Genomic DNA, 13,670 nt, shown 5'->3' with positions numbered 1-13,670 from the left:
TCTGCTATCTAGATTGCAATATGTACACGGCCAATCCTAGCACAGCGTCCAAACGCACCATACTCAGGAAAACCATTGGCACCAAGCGAAGAAAACATACCAATAAACTAACTAAAAATGCACACAAAAAGCTGCTCAAAAAGGCCATCCTGGCCACTAAACCAATCAATAACATTGTCAATCTATCCTCAGCTCACATTTCAACAAGTGAGATATCTCTGCTGAACAGGGGACTATCGTTTGTACCTGCCCCCGGTCCGGTTGACAATGATCTCATCTTACAAGGACTCAATGACTCCATAGGTCGAATGTGACTGCAATACTTTTTCCACTCCCATTCCCCCAGGATGGAACCTGAACCCTTTAGAAAGAAATCATTTTAGGTCCCCCTGATGATGTCTGCCCTAAATTACAACAATATTTTGATAAAATCTCCGTCGACGTCAACAAGATCATAAGGTCAGCTGCTAACCCTACACCCCATAACCTCACCCCAATAGAAACTGAGAGCATTAAAACTTTATGCACCCGCAAGGACATAACCATCAAACCTGCGGACAAAGGAGGAGCCATTGTCTTATGGTCTATAGAGGCTTACCTTAAGGAAGCTAACAATCAGCTGTCCAACCCCCTCCACTACCGTAAACTAGAATCTGATGGAATACAGCTGCTATCCACCCAGATCACAACGTTCTTAACACATCTACTAGGTCGGAATCTTCTCACACAACAATGTTATGAGTTCCTTGAACCAAGCCGCCACACCCGCACCCCCAAATTTTTACCTTTTACCAAAAATACAAAAACCAAAGATTAACGACCTCATACCGGGCAGACCAATAATCTCGGGGTGTGGCTCACCCACTGAGAAACTCTCCAAATTTCTGGACCATTTTTTAAAACCGATTGTTAAAACTATACCCTCATACATCAAGGACACCAATCATTTTCTCCAAATTATATTTAGAGAGAGACACAATTTTCCACCAGGTATCATCCTGTGTACCCTGGATGTTAAATCCCTCTATACTAATATACCACAGGATGAGGGTATTCTACACTGCATGATGGCGTTAATTGATTTTTATGCCACTGGACTACCTCTACCAGCCACACACCTACAACAAATGTTTGAGTTTATATTAAAAGGGAATTATTTCTCCTTCAATGGACAGCCATATCTACAGACACATGGCACTGCCATGGGTACCCCTTTTGCCCCAAACTTTGCAAACATTTTTATGTCTGTTATTGAACAATATATCCTCTCCACAGCCCCCGAGGGGAATAAACCTCTACTCTGGAAACGATTTATCGATGATATATTCATGATATGGCAATATGATGAAGCTTCCCTCACTGAATTCCTTGCCCATACCAACAATGTGCACAACACGATTAAATTTGAAGCACAACAATCTAGAGCAAAAATAAATTTCCTTGACACCACAATTTATCTTAATAACAACAGTGGTCTCCTGGAAAGCACCCTATTCGTGAAACCCACTGATATATGCACCCTTTTACATGCTAAATCGTTCCACCCACCTTCGTGTAAAAAAAGTGTTATTTACAGCCAAGCACTTTGCTTCAGACGTTTGATCACATACAACAATAAACTCCACAAACACCTCAAAGCACTCCAAAAAAACCTAATCATAAGAGGTTATGAATCTCAAGATATCACCACCGAATTTAGTAAACTGACATATGTCACCCAATACGAGCTCCTCTTCCCAGGAAACCCCGCCAACAATGAAACCACCCCTCAGCACCTCAACTTCGAGCCCCCTCCACCAAAACCACAAGTCCTACCTTTTGTTGTCGAATTCGACATAAAAACTATAAATATAGGTTCCGTCCTTACTAAACATTGGCACTTGATCTCAGCTGATGCTTATCTTAAACAAATATGGAATGACACCAGACCGGTTCTAGCCCTCACCAGAAGGCCTAACCTCAAGGAATCGATTGGTACACTCTAAAATAGGCCATCAATACAAAGCCGCTTCTCGAAGCATCATGCGCCCTTAAAATTGACAATATGTAAATATTACACTAGAGGCACAGTTACACCTAAGGTACGGCATTCACTGATTATTAATTTTCATTTTTATTTGCGTATATATTTATTTTGCAACCGTGATCCTGTACGCAGGATTGCGAGGGGCGCCCACGAGAAAGGGACATACCGAATTAAAGCCCCGAAATGTCCCTCGTGGGTTTCTGGCTGATGAGTTGCTTTTTTATTATTTTCTGCCCACTTACAAGCTAATTGTTTTAAAGTGCCTATCTAGCCCAATTTAAATATGATCATAAATGTTGCAAAATGCTCAGTTGATTATGATTTTGATTTAATTTTTCGAAAATCCTTTCCTCTTCAAGAGAAATGCAGTCTTTTAACCGCGGCTTTGGACCAAATTTTCAAAAATTCGCGCTTTTGCTAAAAGGCATGGGGCGAGCTCTTGTGACGTACATTCCGGGAAGCCGCAAAGTAAACACTTCCCGGTAATTGCAGTAGTGTGGTCTATCCTATACACGAATTAGCAAAATGCCGGACAGGTGTGTCGTTTATGGGTGCTCCAATGAAAATTCTAAGGTAAAGGGCATCTCATTACATAGAATTCCATATTGGCAGGATGAAAATCCAGCAGCTTGTCGCCGAAGAAAGCTGTGGGTCAACTTTATTAGGACCAAAAGAGCGAATTTTCAGCCATCAAAGTATTCTTCCGTATGCTCCGTTCACTTTAAGCCGGAAGACTTTGAAAGGCAGAATTTTGCAATTCAAGGTTTTACTAGCAATTTAAAAAGGAGCCTTGTTAGAGATGATTTAGGGGTAAGTGCGGTTCCTTCGATATTCGCGACAAGCATGGAAGTGGAGACGGGCGAAACAGACGGAGATCAGGATGGGCCTAGCACTTCGGCACCAGCCAAAGGAGGAAAGAGTGCTGCAAATAAAGGAGTCAAGAGGCCAAGGACCTCACGCCAGCATCGAATGGTTTGTTTGACAGATTCTCTCTTTTCATTTATTTAATTTCATACTCGCTACCTTTCAAAATGGGTAGGGGTGGGGGTTAGGTTCATGCCAATATTTGAAGTCCGTTGAATATTTAAAGTTAACATAAGTACTCTGAAGCTATTCTTAGTGTGTTTCAGTTGCAAAATTGTTTTTTTGAGATCTGTGAATATGAAAAGGATCTGGCAGATCCTCCCCCATTGGCATCCCACCAGGGGGGTGAACCTAATTTTTGATAGTATTGCAAAAGATACAGCTACAAATTTTGTGAAACTTCAAAGAATTTTGCTAAATTCATGTTCTGCTTGAGTATAAATTTATTTCGTTGGCAAGGTTCAATAAATCCTTAACATTAGCAAAGTCAGCATGCTACTTTCTAGACCCTAGTGTGACCCCCTTGCTGAATTACTTCTAGTTTTGAAGTAATCCTTCATTTGAATCTCTTGCAGTTCATTAGAAATGCAATGAAAGAAACCCACAAGGAACAAGAAGAGGACTTTGATGGTGATGACGAGGACGATGATACACAAGATGAAGACTACATAGAAAATGATAGTCAAATATATCTAGCACAGGATGAAAATAGCACCAAGGTGGATATTTTATTGTTGAGAATTTATCCTACCAGCATCAGAGCACTAGCATTAGCATGTTAGCTCTCTTTATTTGCCTTAGCATGACCTGAGTTAGCAAACAAAGAACTATAAATATATATGTGTGTATGCATGCATGTTTGAATGAATTGCCAGAGTTGATGTGTAATGATATTATGACTTGCTTTGCTTTTTATGTGACTTTCTAGACTGAAATGCTTTCACCAGAAGCCCTAATGGCGATATATGCGAATCACAATTATTATTGTATTTACATGAAGCTTTCCTATTTTTATAGATGGAGGATTTTGCAAGTCAGACACCTGGTTGTCTAAATTGTAAATGGCTTTTGAGCAGACACCGTAGAACACGCAACATGTGGATAGCAAAGAAGTCTGAAGTTCTTAAACTTAAGGAAGAAATTAAGGCTAAAAATGGTAAGTTAAGACAAACTAATATAAATACATTCAAAATGCCCCAGAATGTAACATTTGAATTGAGTGAGATATACTATAATTGATAAGCTACTGCCATGATAAAAAGTAATAGAATTACTCGCTCTGATAAAGATATTATACATCCGCAAAAATTATAGACCTTTTTTGCATTAACAAATTAGGAAAATCTTTGTTGCCTTGTTTCAACAATTGACTGGAATTTTTCATTTTTAGAAATATTATCAAAGTTGGAGTGGTCAGAAATGCAGGCAGATCTTAATGCGTCTTTTGCCAATGTAGAGTCACCAGTAGATGAAGCTGAATCAATGGACAATATCTCTGAATCAGAGGACTATTTTGACATTGAGGAAGAAACAGAGTTGCAAGCAGTTGGAAGTGATGATGACATAAGGTTATAAAATGATATGAATTTTATTTGAATCAGGCCTTTAAAGAGTTTGAAAGGCAAAACATCAAGATTATTCAAAATCTTAAAGTCTGGGGGAATTTATTAAATTCTACTCTAAACATTGTGTTATATAGGTAAGGTAGTTTTGTTCTGAAATTATCAGAGTCAATGTTGCAATGTAACCATTTCCCACTCTTCAGCTCAACTTGATTTTGTTTCATTTTTCAGTGAGGAGAAATCTGATCATAAAAAAGAACCCAAATTTATTGTCTTCTTGTCGCAGCTTCTTCTTCTGTTCAGATTCTGCTCTCTGTGCAAATCAGATGACCCAAAAATTACCATGCGGAGAGTTGGAACCATGATTGAGGTCAAGACTGTTTGTCAGAATGAAGACTGTATAAGAAATGAAAACAAATGGCAAAGTCAACCCCTTTTTCCTGGCACAAAGATTCCTGCTGCAAACCTCCTTTTGTCCTTTGCAATACTTGTTGGTGGTAGTTCAGCTACTAAGGTTTCACACATCTTTAATCATATGGGTCTTGCTTGCATCTCATTATCAACATTTTTCAAACATCAAAAGGTGAACAGTATTTACATTTTGACATGCTCACTGCTTATATTTACCATCACTGTAGAAACAAAATGCAATAACTTGCTTGAGTGAGGTGGTCCAAGATGTAATCAATGTCCCTCCTTCACTTTTTAGGAAAAGCTTTTCCCAGCTGTCTACCAATACTGGATAAATACCCAAAATAGAATGATTTCATCATTAACAGAATCTGGAGAACAACTGGTGGTTTCTGGGGATGGGAGGCATGACAGTATGGGCCATAGTGCCAAGTTTGGAGCTTACAGCCTATTCTGCTGCAATACATCACAAATCATACACTTTTCTCTTGTTCAGGTATCTTTCTTTTCCTTGACTCTAACAAATGGTGTTCACAGAAAACTTTGACTATATGGTTTAATGACTATAAACTATTCTGTGAGTATAAGGTAATTCAAATTTTAAATTTTGTGGTATATTTTTATATTTCATCACTAATACATTCACTGATTCAGTTTTCTCTTTGATAACAACAAAATACATCACAGATCCTAATAACATTTAAGGTTAAAAGCTAGTTTTAGTTTCTGGTGTTTTCTTGTATTCACAATATTGTTATTACCTTTTATACTCAATGAAAGCGCAATGAGATTGGAAGTAGTACTGCCATGGAGTTTGAGGGTTTCAAGCGCAGCTTACAGTTTCTGGAGAACAATGGACTTAATGTGACAACATTCATCTCTGACAGACACTTGTCCATCGCTAAATACTTCAGAGAGGAGCGAAAAGATGTATTGCACTATTTTGATCTTTGGCATTTGAAGAAAAGTAGGTGTTGTTTACCTTATTTGCAGATTGGTCACTAAAGTCCAACACTCCTTGAAATAATGGTCCCAGTACTAGAATTTATTTTTCCAGCTCCAGTTGCTTGATGATCATTCTTAATTCCATTGCCAAAAAAGCTAATCTCACTCCCCAGTTAACCCTCAGTTAGTCCACTTAATGCAAAAGAAAATATTAATTGTAGTTCAGCGACCCTAACTTAAGGAATCTTCTTGTTTTATTTTCAGAAATTCGAAAGATTCTTCTGAGCATTTCAAATACCAAAGATTGTGGAGACTTGTCTGAATGGATCAAGGCTTGTGAAAGGCATTTGTACTGGAGTGCCACATCAACACCTGATGGCAATGGAGATATTATCTGGGCAAAATTTGTTTCCTTCCTTTGGCACATTTTGGATGAGCATACTGGTTTTGAAGATCCACTTTTTGACCACTGCGCACACGGAGAAGACATTGAAGAAAGAAAATGGCTAGAAAAAGGTAAATGTTTGATTTGGTCTTGTTTGGTCTCCCTAGAAAAATTATACCGAAACTTGTCAAAAATGGTTTCTGTTTAGTGTTCCTTCTTTTCTCTTAGAGGAATATAATACAGACACTAGGCTCTTCCCTATGAGAAACTAAAAAAAATACTTTGACTGTTTGGAAAATCTTCCTATAGTATTTTAGATAGCATACTTATATTGATAAATTGTTTTTCTGTTAGATTATAAAAAAATTGGACACATCTGTACATATTTTATTTTAATGCGCTACCTTTTTTACTGAACAGATACAACTGTATACGAAAAGCTGAGGCAGGCCTTGACCAAGAAGAGCCTTCAAAATGGGATCAAACAGGCATCTCCACTTTCCCAGACCAGTGCATTAGAAGGTTTCCACTCTGTATTGAACCATTTTGCTCCGAAAATGATTGCTTTCAGTTATACAGGAATGTTGATTAGGTAGGTTGTATTAAGCATATTTTTATCCTTGTCATATATCACTTTTCAAGAATTTGTTAAGATTGTAAAAGTGGCATGATCATTGTTGTTGCATAAATATTCCTTTCTTTTTAAGACATATTTTGGCAATTGTTCACTTCAATTTAAACTTGCACCGTGATGTACAAACAACACAGGATGGATCTGGTACACCCCAAGTTAAGGTCACCTACCCAAAATTCAAGAACGGAGAAGCAACTGTCAAGGAAGTCAAAGTAAAACAGAGATTTGGTATGGGCATTTGAAGATCACTAGCATATAATTTAGTATATTCATTTGTTTAATTGTCTGCGATATTGAATAAACTCAAACAATAGAAAGAATCAACATTGAAAATATGTAACACAATAAGTGCAGTACTGACATTGTATTCCCAAACATAGATTACGTTCCTGATATCTATGAGACATTGGTGGATGCCATAGCTGCTAACAACCTGAATGCTACAGTTGAACATTTAAATAAACTCGCTCCTTGTCCAATGTCTTCAGCAATAGAAAAGGAAGATAGGTTTGCTGCCATTGAAAAGCATTTTGCCCGTAAATCAGCAGTTACTGTTCCAGTTCCTCCATCAACATCAGGTACCAAATTTTCTTTATTTGAACCATAGTTTTACCATTTTACCATGATAATCAAGGGAGGCTTTAAATATATGAGTGGTTCTTTTTCTATCTTTTCAGTTGATGAAGTAGTGAGCAGGAAACAACAGCAAAATCGACGTGCACCCCCTCAATGTTCTATCTGTCATAACTCAATGAAAGGTCACAAAAACATTTTGACATGCCCGAAAAACCAATAAATAAATCCCTTAGCTGAGTCAAAAAAGCTTCTTTTTGCTAAAACTATCTTAGAAGTGGTTTGCTTTTTTGCTTTCAAGTTTGCCTCTATGAGGAACTCAATTCTACATTTTGTATTGACCCAAAATCATCGGAAAGTGTTGAAGCAGCTTACTTTGTCTGAATGATATTACAGACCTTTATCATATAAAACAAACTTTGATTAAAATGTAAAATAACATTGTGAGCTACTCAGTCACTATCGGACTCATAGCCAGTCATCTCTTCAGAAGGAAATTTCTGCCTGATTTTGTTGTAAGCACAGGCTGGGAGAGGGATTCTTTTGTTTCCTATTCTGCCATGCACCAGCCTTGTAAATTCTCTATAAGAGATAGCGCGAAGGAATCTAGAAAAGATTCAAAATAATAAACTATGAGTATATGTCCAGAAATCAACAATTTTAGAAATATTGCATGAACACAAACTGATTTCTTGTGCTTTACATGCACATATTCACAATAAATAAGTACTGAATTGGAAAACGTTTAGAAAGCTTTGTGAAGCTAAATTCTGTACAAATTGCCAAGATAGATTTAATAGATAAACCTTACATTTAAATTTTGTTCAGTTTGTGATATAATAACTGATGTCCACAAGTATGCAAATATAATAAGTATCCAACAAATGTTGTACATACTTATTTTCATCACCAGTGTTTTTATAATGGCTTTTTTCTCTTGTCCTGTATCGATCTGCTGCCTGCCTCAGTGACCATTTTCCAAGAATTACTGGCTCAAATGCTGGGTGCTCAGTTACACATTTGGGTACATCATTGAGATCTGCCAGAATTCTTTTGTCTGAAAGACAAACATTGACAGCCTCAAGATCACTGCAACAGCAACACTCTTTTGGTTTTGCAAGTTTAGTCAAATTGCAATTACCACACTTGCACCTAAGGTATAGGAAAAAGTGAAGAAAATGAAAATATAGGAAAAAGTGAAAAGTTAAGAATAAAGTATTATAAAAATGATGGTTCTGACAGAAAAAGTGTTAATGGTGTCTACCCTTGCTTCTTTTTGTTTGTTTTTTACAATTGAGATGTGGAAACAAAAAATTGACAAAGCTTAATTTCTGGAGATTGATCTCTTGAAATGACAAAGCTTAGATATTTCCTTTGCCAGTCACCAAAAAGTATCCAATTTAAGTGCAAACAAAAAGGCAGAAACATATAATAATATTTTCAAATGCACCCCTGTAAATAAGCCCCATCCAATCAGCCCCTACTGTGGATGTGAAAAACCGCTACCCCTACATGCTTATTTTTGCAATGCATTATTTAGCCAATTATAAAGAAAACAGATAAACAAGAAACAAAAACAAACGAAGCATTTTCACGACAACACAACATTTATGATGATCTACAAGAATTTAATTCCTGCAAAATATTTTTATGGCCACTTTCATATTATATATATATATGTATATAAATAAATATATACTTTATAAGCCACCCCTGTAAAAAGCCTTGTACTAGAATAAATCCTCACACCAAAAAACGTTGCAAATTAATAAGCCTCATAGGCCTAATTCAATGATTCGAGGTACCTCCCATGGTTTGTATGAATTTTAAGTCACGCTTAATGAATTTTTAGTCAGTATAGTTAACCTCAGTCTGATTTATTATACAACATGATCTGCTGCAAGTGTGTCGTAACTTTACGATAGCCCGTAGCCTCTAGGCCCATATCAAGTTTCTTCAATAATCCGTTGCAAACAAAGGGCTATTAGTCATGAAAACACTCATACAAATTGAATGAATGAAACTAGCTACATTCATATTATTTTTGAAAGACAAATCCTTACCATTGCTCTATTGGGGTTGTGCCATTTAGTCGCAACCCCAATAGAGCAATGAAATCTTCAACAAGTCCCTCGCTTCTCTTTCTCCACACTCGTCTGTTGGGGGCCAGAGCCTGGTCTTTGGGATTTTGTTTGTATACAAAACTAACTCTGTCAAGATAAAAGTTTATGTTCTTACACCAAAAATCTTTAGGTTTTTCCTTCAATATCCATTTTGCAAATTTCAGTCTTAATTTCATCTGGTAATTATCCTCCTATCCTTTCCATCAGTCTTTCTATTGTCCAGTTTGGATTCTGAGAACAGACACATTTCACAAGTCGGAGAAGTCGCCTTTTGTGTCTTACAGATAGTTTAGATGGTCTCCCCTCAATTTATCTCTTCTTGTTTTTTCAGCTAGTTTTCAAACTCTCACTCCATATTTGATAAATATGAGCTCTACAAATTCCAGTGTTTGCAATCAATTTGGCTACTTTTCTGGTCCTGTTTAGTTTGATATAAGCTCTTGTTTTTGGAGAAATGATTCTTGGATGTACCATCGTTAATAATTTGCATTCATTGAGTGCTTCAGAACAGCCTTAACCCTTATTCGATATTAAGTCAAATGGCCCGTTTCGTCAAATAATCAAGATAATAGCTATACCCCCTGAAAGGTGCAAATGACGCTTTATTGTGACCCTTCAGTAAAAGGGACATATTGTAACAAAAACTTGTAAAACAATTGTTATATCAATAACACACAATAACTTCCAAACACAGACAATCATCAAGAAAAGTTAGGAGACATTTGCTTTTATAATCATTTATTGCAGAAGCACCCAACCGCATGCCCCCAATATAAATGTTGATGTTGATATTTTAGGATTTCTGGCTTCCACAATCAACTGCCATTACCCACCACCAACATTTACATTGGGGGGAGGGGCATACCACTGGTTTTGAGGGCAATTACGCAGAAAATCACTTAAAAAGTAATTGTCTCATAACCTTTTGTCCAGGATTGTAGTCATGCTGTACATGCTTTTGCAAGAAAAGGATCAGCTACCTGATAATTTGGAATACGTATGTGATGCTGATGTCGTTGTTCCTTTGAAAATTGCAGTGCTTCCACTGAAGCTATGCGCCAAAAGACATGCAGTACTTCAGAAAAAGTATGTCAAGCTAAATGAAAAATTCGCCAGTAGCCAGATCATTATCCACAATGGCCTAGATAATACGTACAAGAAGGTATTTTTGTTGCACCAACATCATCTGGAAGTTACAGCCTTTAGGATAATTCATTTGACCAACTCTCCTTGTAGAATTGCAGGTTTGTAATTTTTTACATTCTTGTTGAGCTATAATTTGGAATACCTATGTGATGCTGAAGCCTTTGTTCCTTTGAAAATTGCAGTGCTTCCACTGAAGCTATTCGCCAAAAGACATGCAGCACTTCAGAAAAAGTATGTCAAGCTAAATGAAAAATTCGCCAGTAGCCAGATCATTATCCACAATGGCCTAGATAATACGTACAAGAAGGTATTTTTGTTGCACCAACATCATCTGGAAGTTACAGTCTATACGATAATTCATTTGACCAACTCTCTTTGTAGAATTGCAGGTTTGTAATTTTTTACATTCTTGTTGAGCCATAATTTGGAATATGTATGTGATGCTGAAGCCGTTGTTCCTTTGAAAATTGCAGTGCTTCCACTGAAGCTATTCGCCAAAAGACATGCAGCAATTCAGAAAAAGTATGTCAAGCTAAATGAAAAATTCGCCAGTAGCCAGATCATTATCCACAATGGCCTAGATAATAAGTACAAGAAGGTATTTTTGTTGCACCAACATCATCTGGAAGTTACAGTCTATACGATAATTCATTTGACCAACTCTCTTAGTAGAATTGCAGGTTTGTAATTTTTTACATTCTTGTTGAGCCATAATTTGGAATATGTATGTGATGCTGAAGCCGTTGTTCCTTTGAAAATTGCAGTGCTTCCACTGAAGCTATTCGCCAAAAGACATGCAGCAATTCAGAAAAAGTATGTCAAGCTAAATGAAAAATTCGCCAGTAGCCAGATCATTATCCACAATGGCCTAGATAATACGTACAAGAAGGTATTTTTGTTGCACCAACATCATCTGGAAGTTACAGCCTTTACGTTAATTCATTTGACCAACTCTCTTTGTAGAATTGCAGGTTTGTAATTATTTACATTCTTGTTGAGCCATAATTTGGAATACGTATGTGATGCTGAAGCCGTTGTTCCTTTGAAAATTGCAGTGCTTCCACTGAAGCTATGCGCCAAAAGACATGCAGTACTTCAGAAAAAGTATGTCAAGCTAAATGAAAAATTCGCCAGTAGCCAGATCCTTATCCACAATGGCCTAGATAATACGTACAAGAAGGTATTTTTGTTGCACCAACATCATCTGGAAGTTACAGTCTATATGATAATTCATTTGACCAACTCTCTTTGTAGAATTGCAGGTTTGTAATTTTTTACATTCTTGTTGAGCCATAATTTGGAATATGTATGTGATGCTGAAGCCGTTGTTCCTTTGAAAATTGCAGTGCTTCCACTGAAGCTATTCGCCAAAAGACATGCAGCACTTCAGAAAAAGTATGTCAAGCTAAATGAAAAATTCGCCAGTAGCCAGATCATTATCCACAATGGCCTAGATAATACGTACAAGAAGGTATTTTTGTTGCACCAACATCATCTGGAAGTTACAGTCTATATGATAATTCATTTGACCAACTCTCTTTGTAGAATTGCAGGTTTGTAATTTTTTACATTCTTGTTGAGCCATAATTTGGAATATGTATGTGATGCTGAAGCCGTTGTTCCTTTGAAAATTGCAGTGCTTCCACTTAAGCTATTCGCCAAAAGACATGCAGCAATTCAGAAAAAGTATGTCAAGCTAAATGAAAAATTCGCCAGTAGCCAGATCATTATCCACAATGGCCTAGATAATACGTACAAGAAGGTATTTTTGTTGCACCAACATCATCTGGAAGTTACAGTCTATACGATAATTCATTTGACCAACTCTCTTAGTAGAACAATTTTTTTGCGGTACAGAATTTGAAAATGACTTTGAAAAAAGCCAACATTTTACAACATACTTAAAGCTTTTTCGTCTGACACTCCTCAGGGCATAAAACGTCAGAATAGGTTCCGAAAAAACACGTTTGAAAAATATATACCCAGTTGTGGATCGAAATAAGCCAATCAGAAAAACGCAAGCACAACACCAGTATAGTTGACCAATCAGTGCCGCGAGCCTAAAGAAAAATTACCAATGGAGTCCAAGAGAGAAAACGAACTCCTTTTGTCTACACAATGGCGGCTTTTTCGTTTTTATGTAGATTGACTCCAAAACTGCTAGATGGAAGGACGACCGGGCTCTGCCAATTATCCGAAACATGTCGTCATTATAGAGTTTTGCACAATCTGGGTTGTCTAAAAGATGTTGACCAATGGCAGAATCACTTGTTCTAACAGTGTTTCTAGACCTACAAGATCGAGGAGGCTGTTCTCTTTGAGGGGCAATTTTGTTTCGTATGTTGGAAGGAACATGCTGTTTTATCCTATCCCCCAATCTTTGGGTTGTGCGCCCTACGTAGCCAGAATCACATTGGCACGTAAATTCATAAATGACGGAACTTTTTTGTTTGGTAGGGACGCAATCCTTTTGAATGGATGGAAGGGCTCTCCTAGTGCTGTAAACAATCCGAGGATTGACAGCAAAGAAACAATTGGTTATGGCTTGCCTAATTTGACTCTCGAATCGCAAGGAAGTGTTACCAATCCATGGTAGTTTCAAATAAACTGGGCACTTTTGCGGACCAAACTTTTGAACAGCCGAAAAACTTGCGATCTTCTCCTTAGTATAAGATAAAATGACGTCTTCAGGATAGCCGTTGTCCAAGAAGATCGTTTTGAGTTTTTCCAGTTCAGCGTGCAGTTTAGATTTCTCTTAGTAGAATTGCAGGTTTGTAATTTTTTACATTCTTGTTGAGCTATAATTTGGAATACGTATGTGATGCTGAAGCCGTTGTTCCTTTGAAAATTGCAGTGCTTCCACTGAAGCTATTCGCCAAAAGACATGCAGCACTTCAGAAAAAGTATGTCAAGCTAAATGAAAAATTCGCCAGTAGCCAGATCATTATCCACAATGGCCTAGATAATACGTACAAGAAGGTATTTTTGTTGCACCAACATC

The 13,670-nt window shown here is 37.2% G+C and overlaps 1 protein-coding gene across 1 annotated transcript; it reads left to right on the top strand.

The window, feature by feature from the left end:
• The first annotated feature begins 2,267 nt into the window (after window positions 1-2,267).
• On the top strand, window positions 2,268-9,486 carry LOC148959627 (uncharacterized). Its single transcript, XM_089110177.1, has 12 exons — window positions 2,268-2,998; window positions 3,466-3,609; window positions 3,908-4,046; window positions 4,281-4,458; window positions 4,684-5,035; window positions 5,162-5,359; window positions 5,644-5,830; window positions 6,073-6,324; window positions 6,614-6,785; window positions 6,901-7,055; window positions 7,208-7,405; window positions 7,505-9,486. Exons 1-12 carry the CDS (start codon window positions 2,552-2,554, stop codon window positions 7,621-7,623), a joined length of 2,541 nt encoding a protein of 846 aa, XP_088966303.1. The 5' UTR covers window positions 2,268-2,551; the 3' UTR covers window positions 7,624-9,486.
• Window positions 9,487-13,670: the final 4,184 nt, after the last annotated feature.

The sequence above is a fragment of the Rhopilema esculentum genome, chromosome 9 (assembly GCF_057945365.1).
Source record: "Rhopilema esculentum isolate cy_ngs chromosome 9, ASM5794536v1, whole genome shotgun sequence".
NCBI classification, from domain to species: domain Eukaryota; kingdom Metazoa; phylum Cnidaria; class Scyphozoa; order Rhizostomeae; family Rhizostomatidae; genus Rhopilema; species Rhopilema esculentum.
Note: the sequence above shows the minus strand (reverse complement) of the source record. Positions and strands in the feature narration are given on the sequence as shown.

Excerpts from the sequence above, each read along its gene's own strand:
- LOC148959627 (XM_089110177.1), top strand. The coding sequence starts at position 2,552 with ATGCCGGACAGGTGTGTCGTTTATGGGTGCTCCAATGAAAATTCTAAG. Across the intron at positions 2,999-3,465 it reads CCTCACGCCAGCATCGAATG|TTCATTAGAAATGCAATGAA; the intron begins GTTTGTTTGACA and ends AATCTCTTGCAG. Across the intron at positions 7,056-7,207 it reads CAAAGTAAAACAGAGATTTG|ATTACGTTCCTGATATCTAT; the intron begins GTATGGGCATTT and ends TCCCAAACATAG.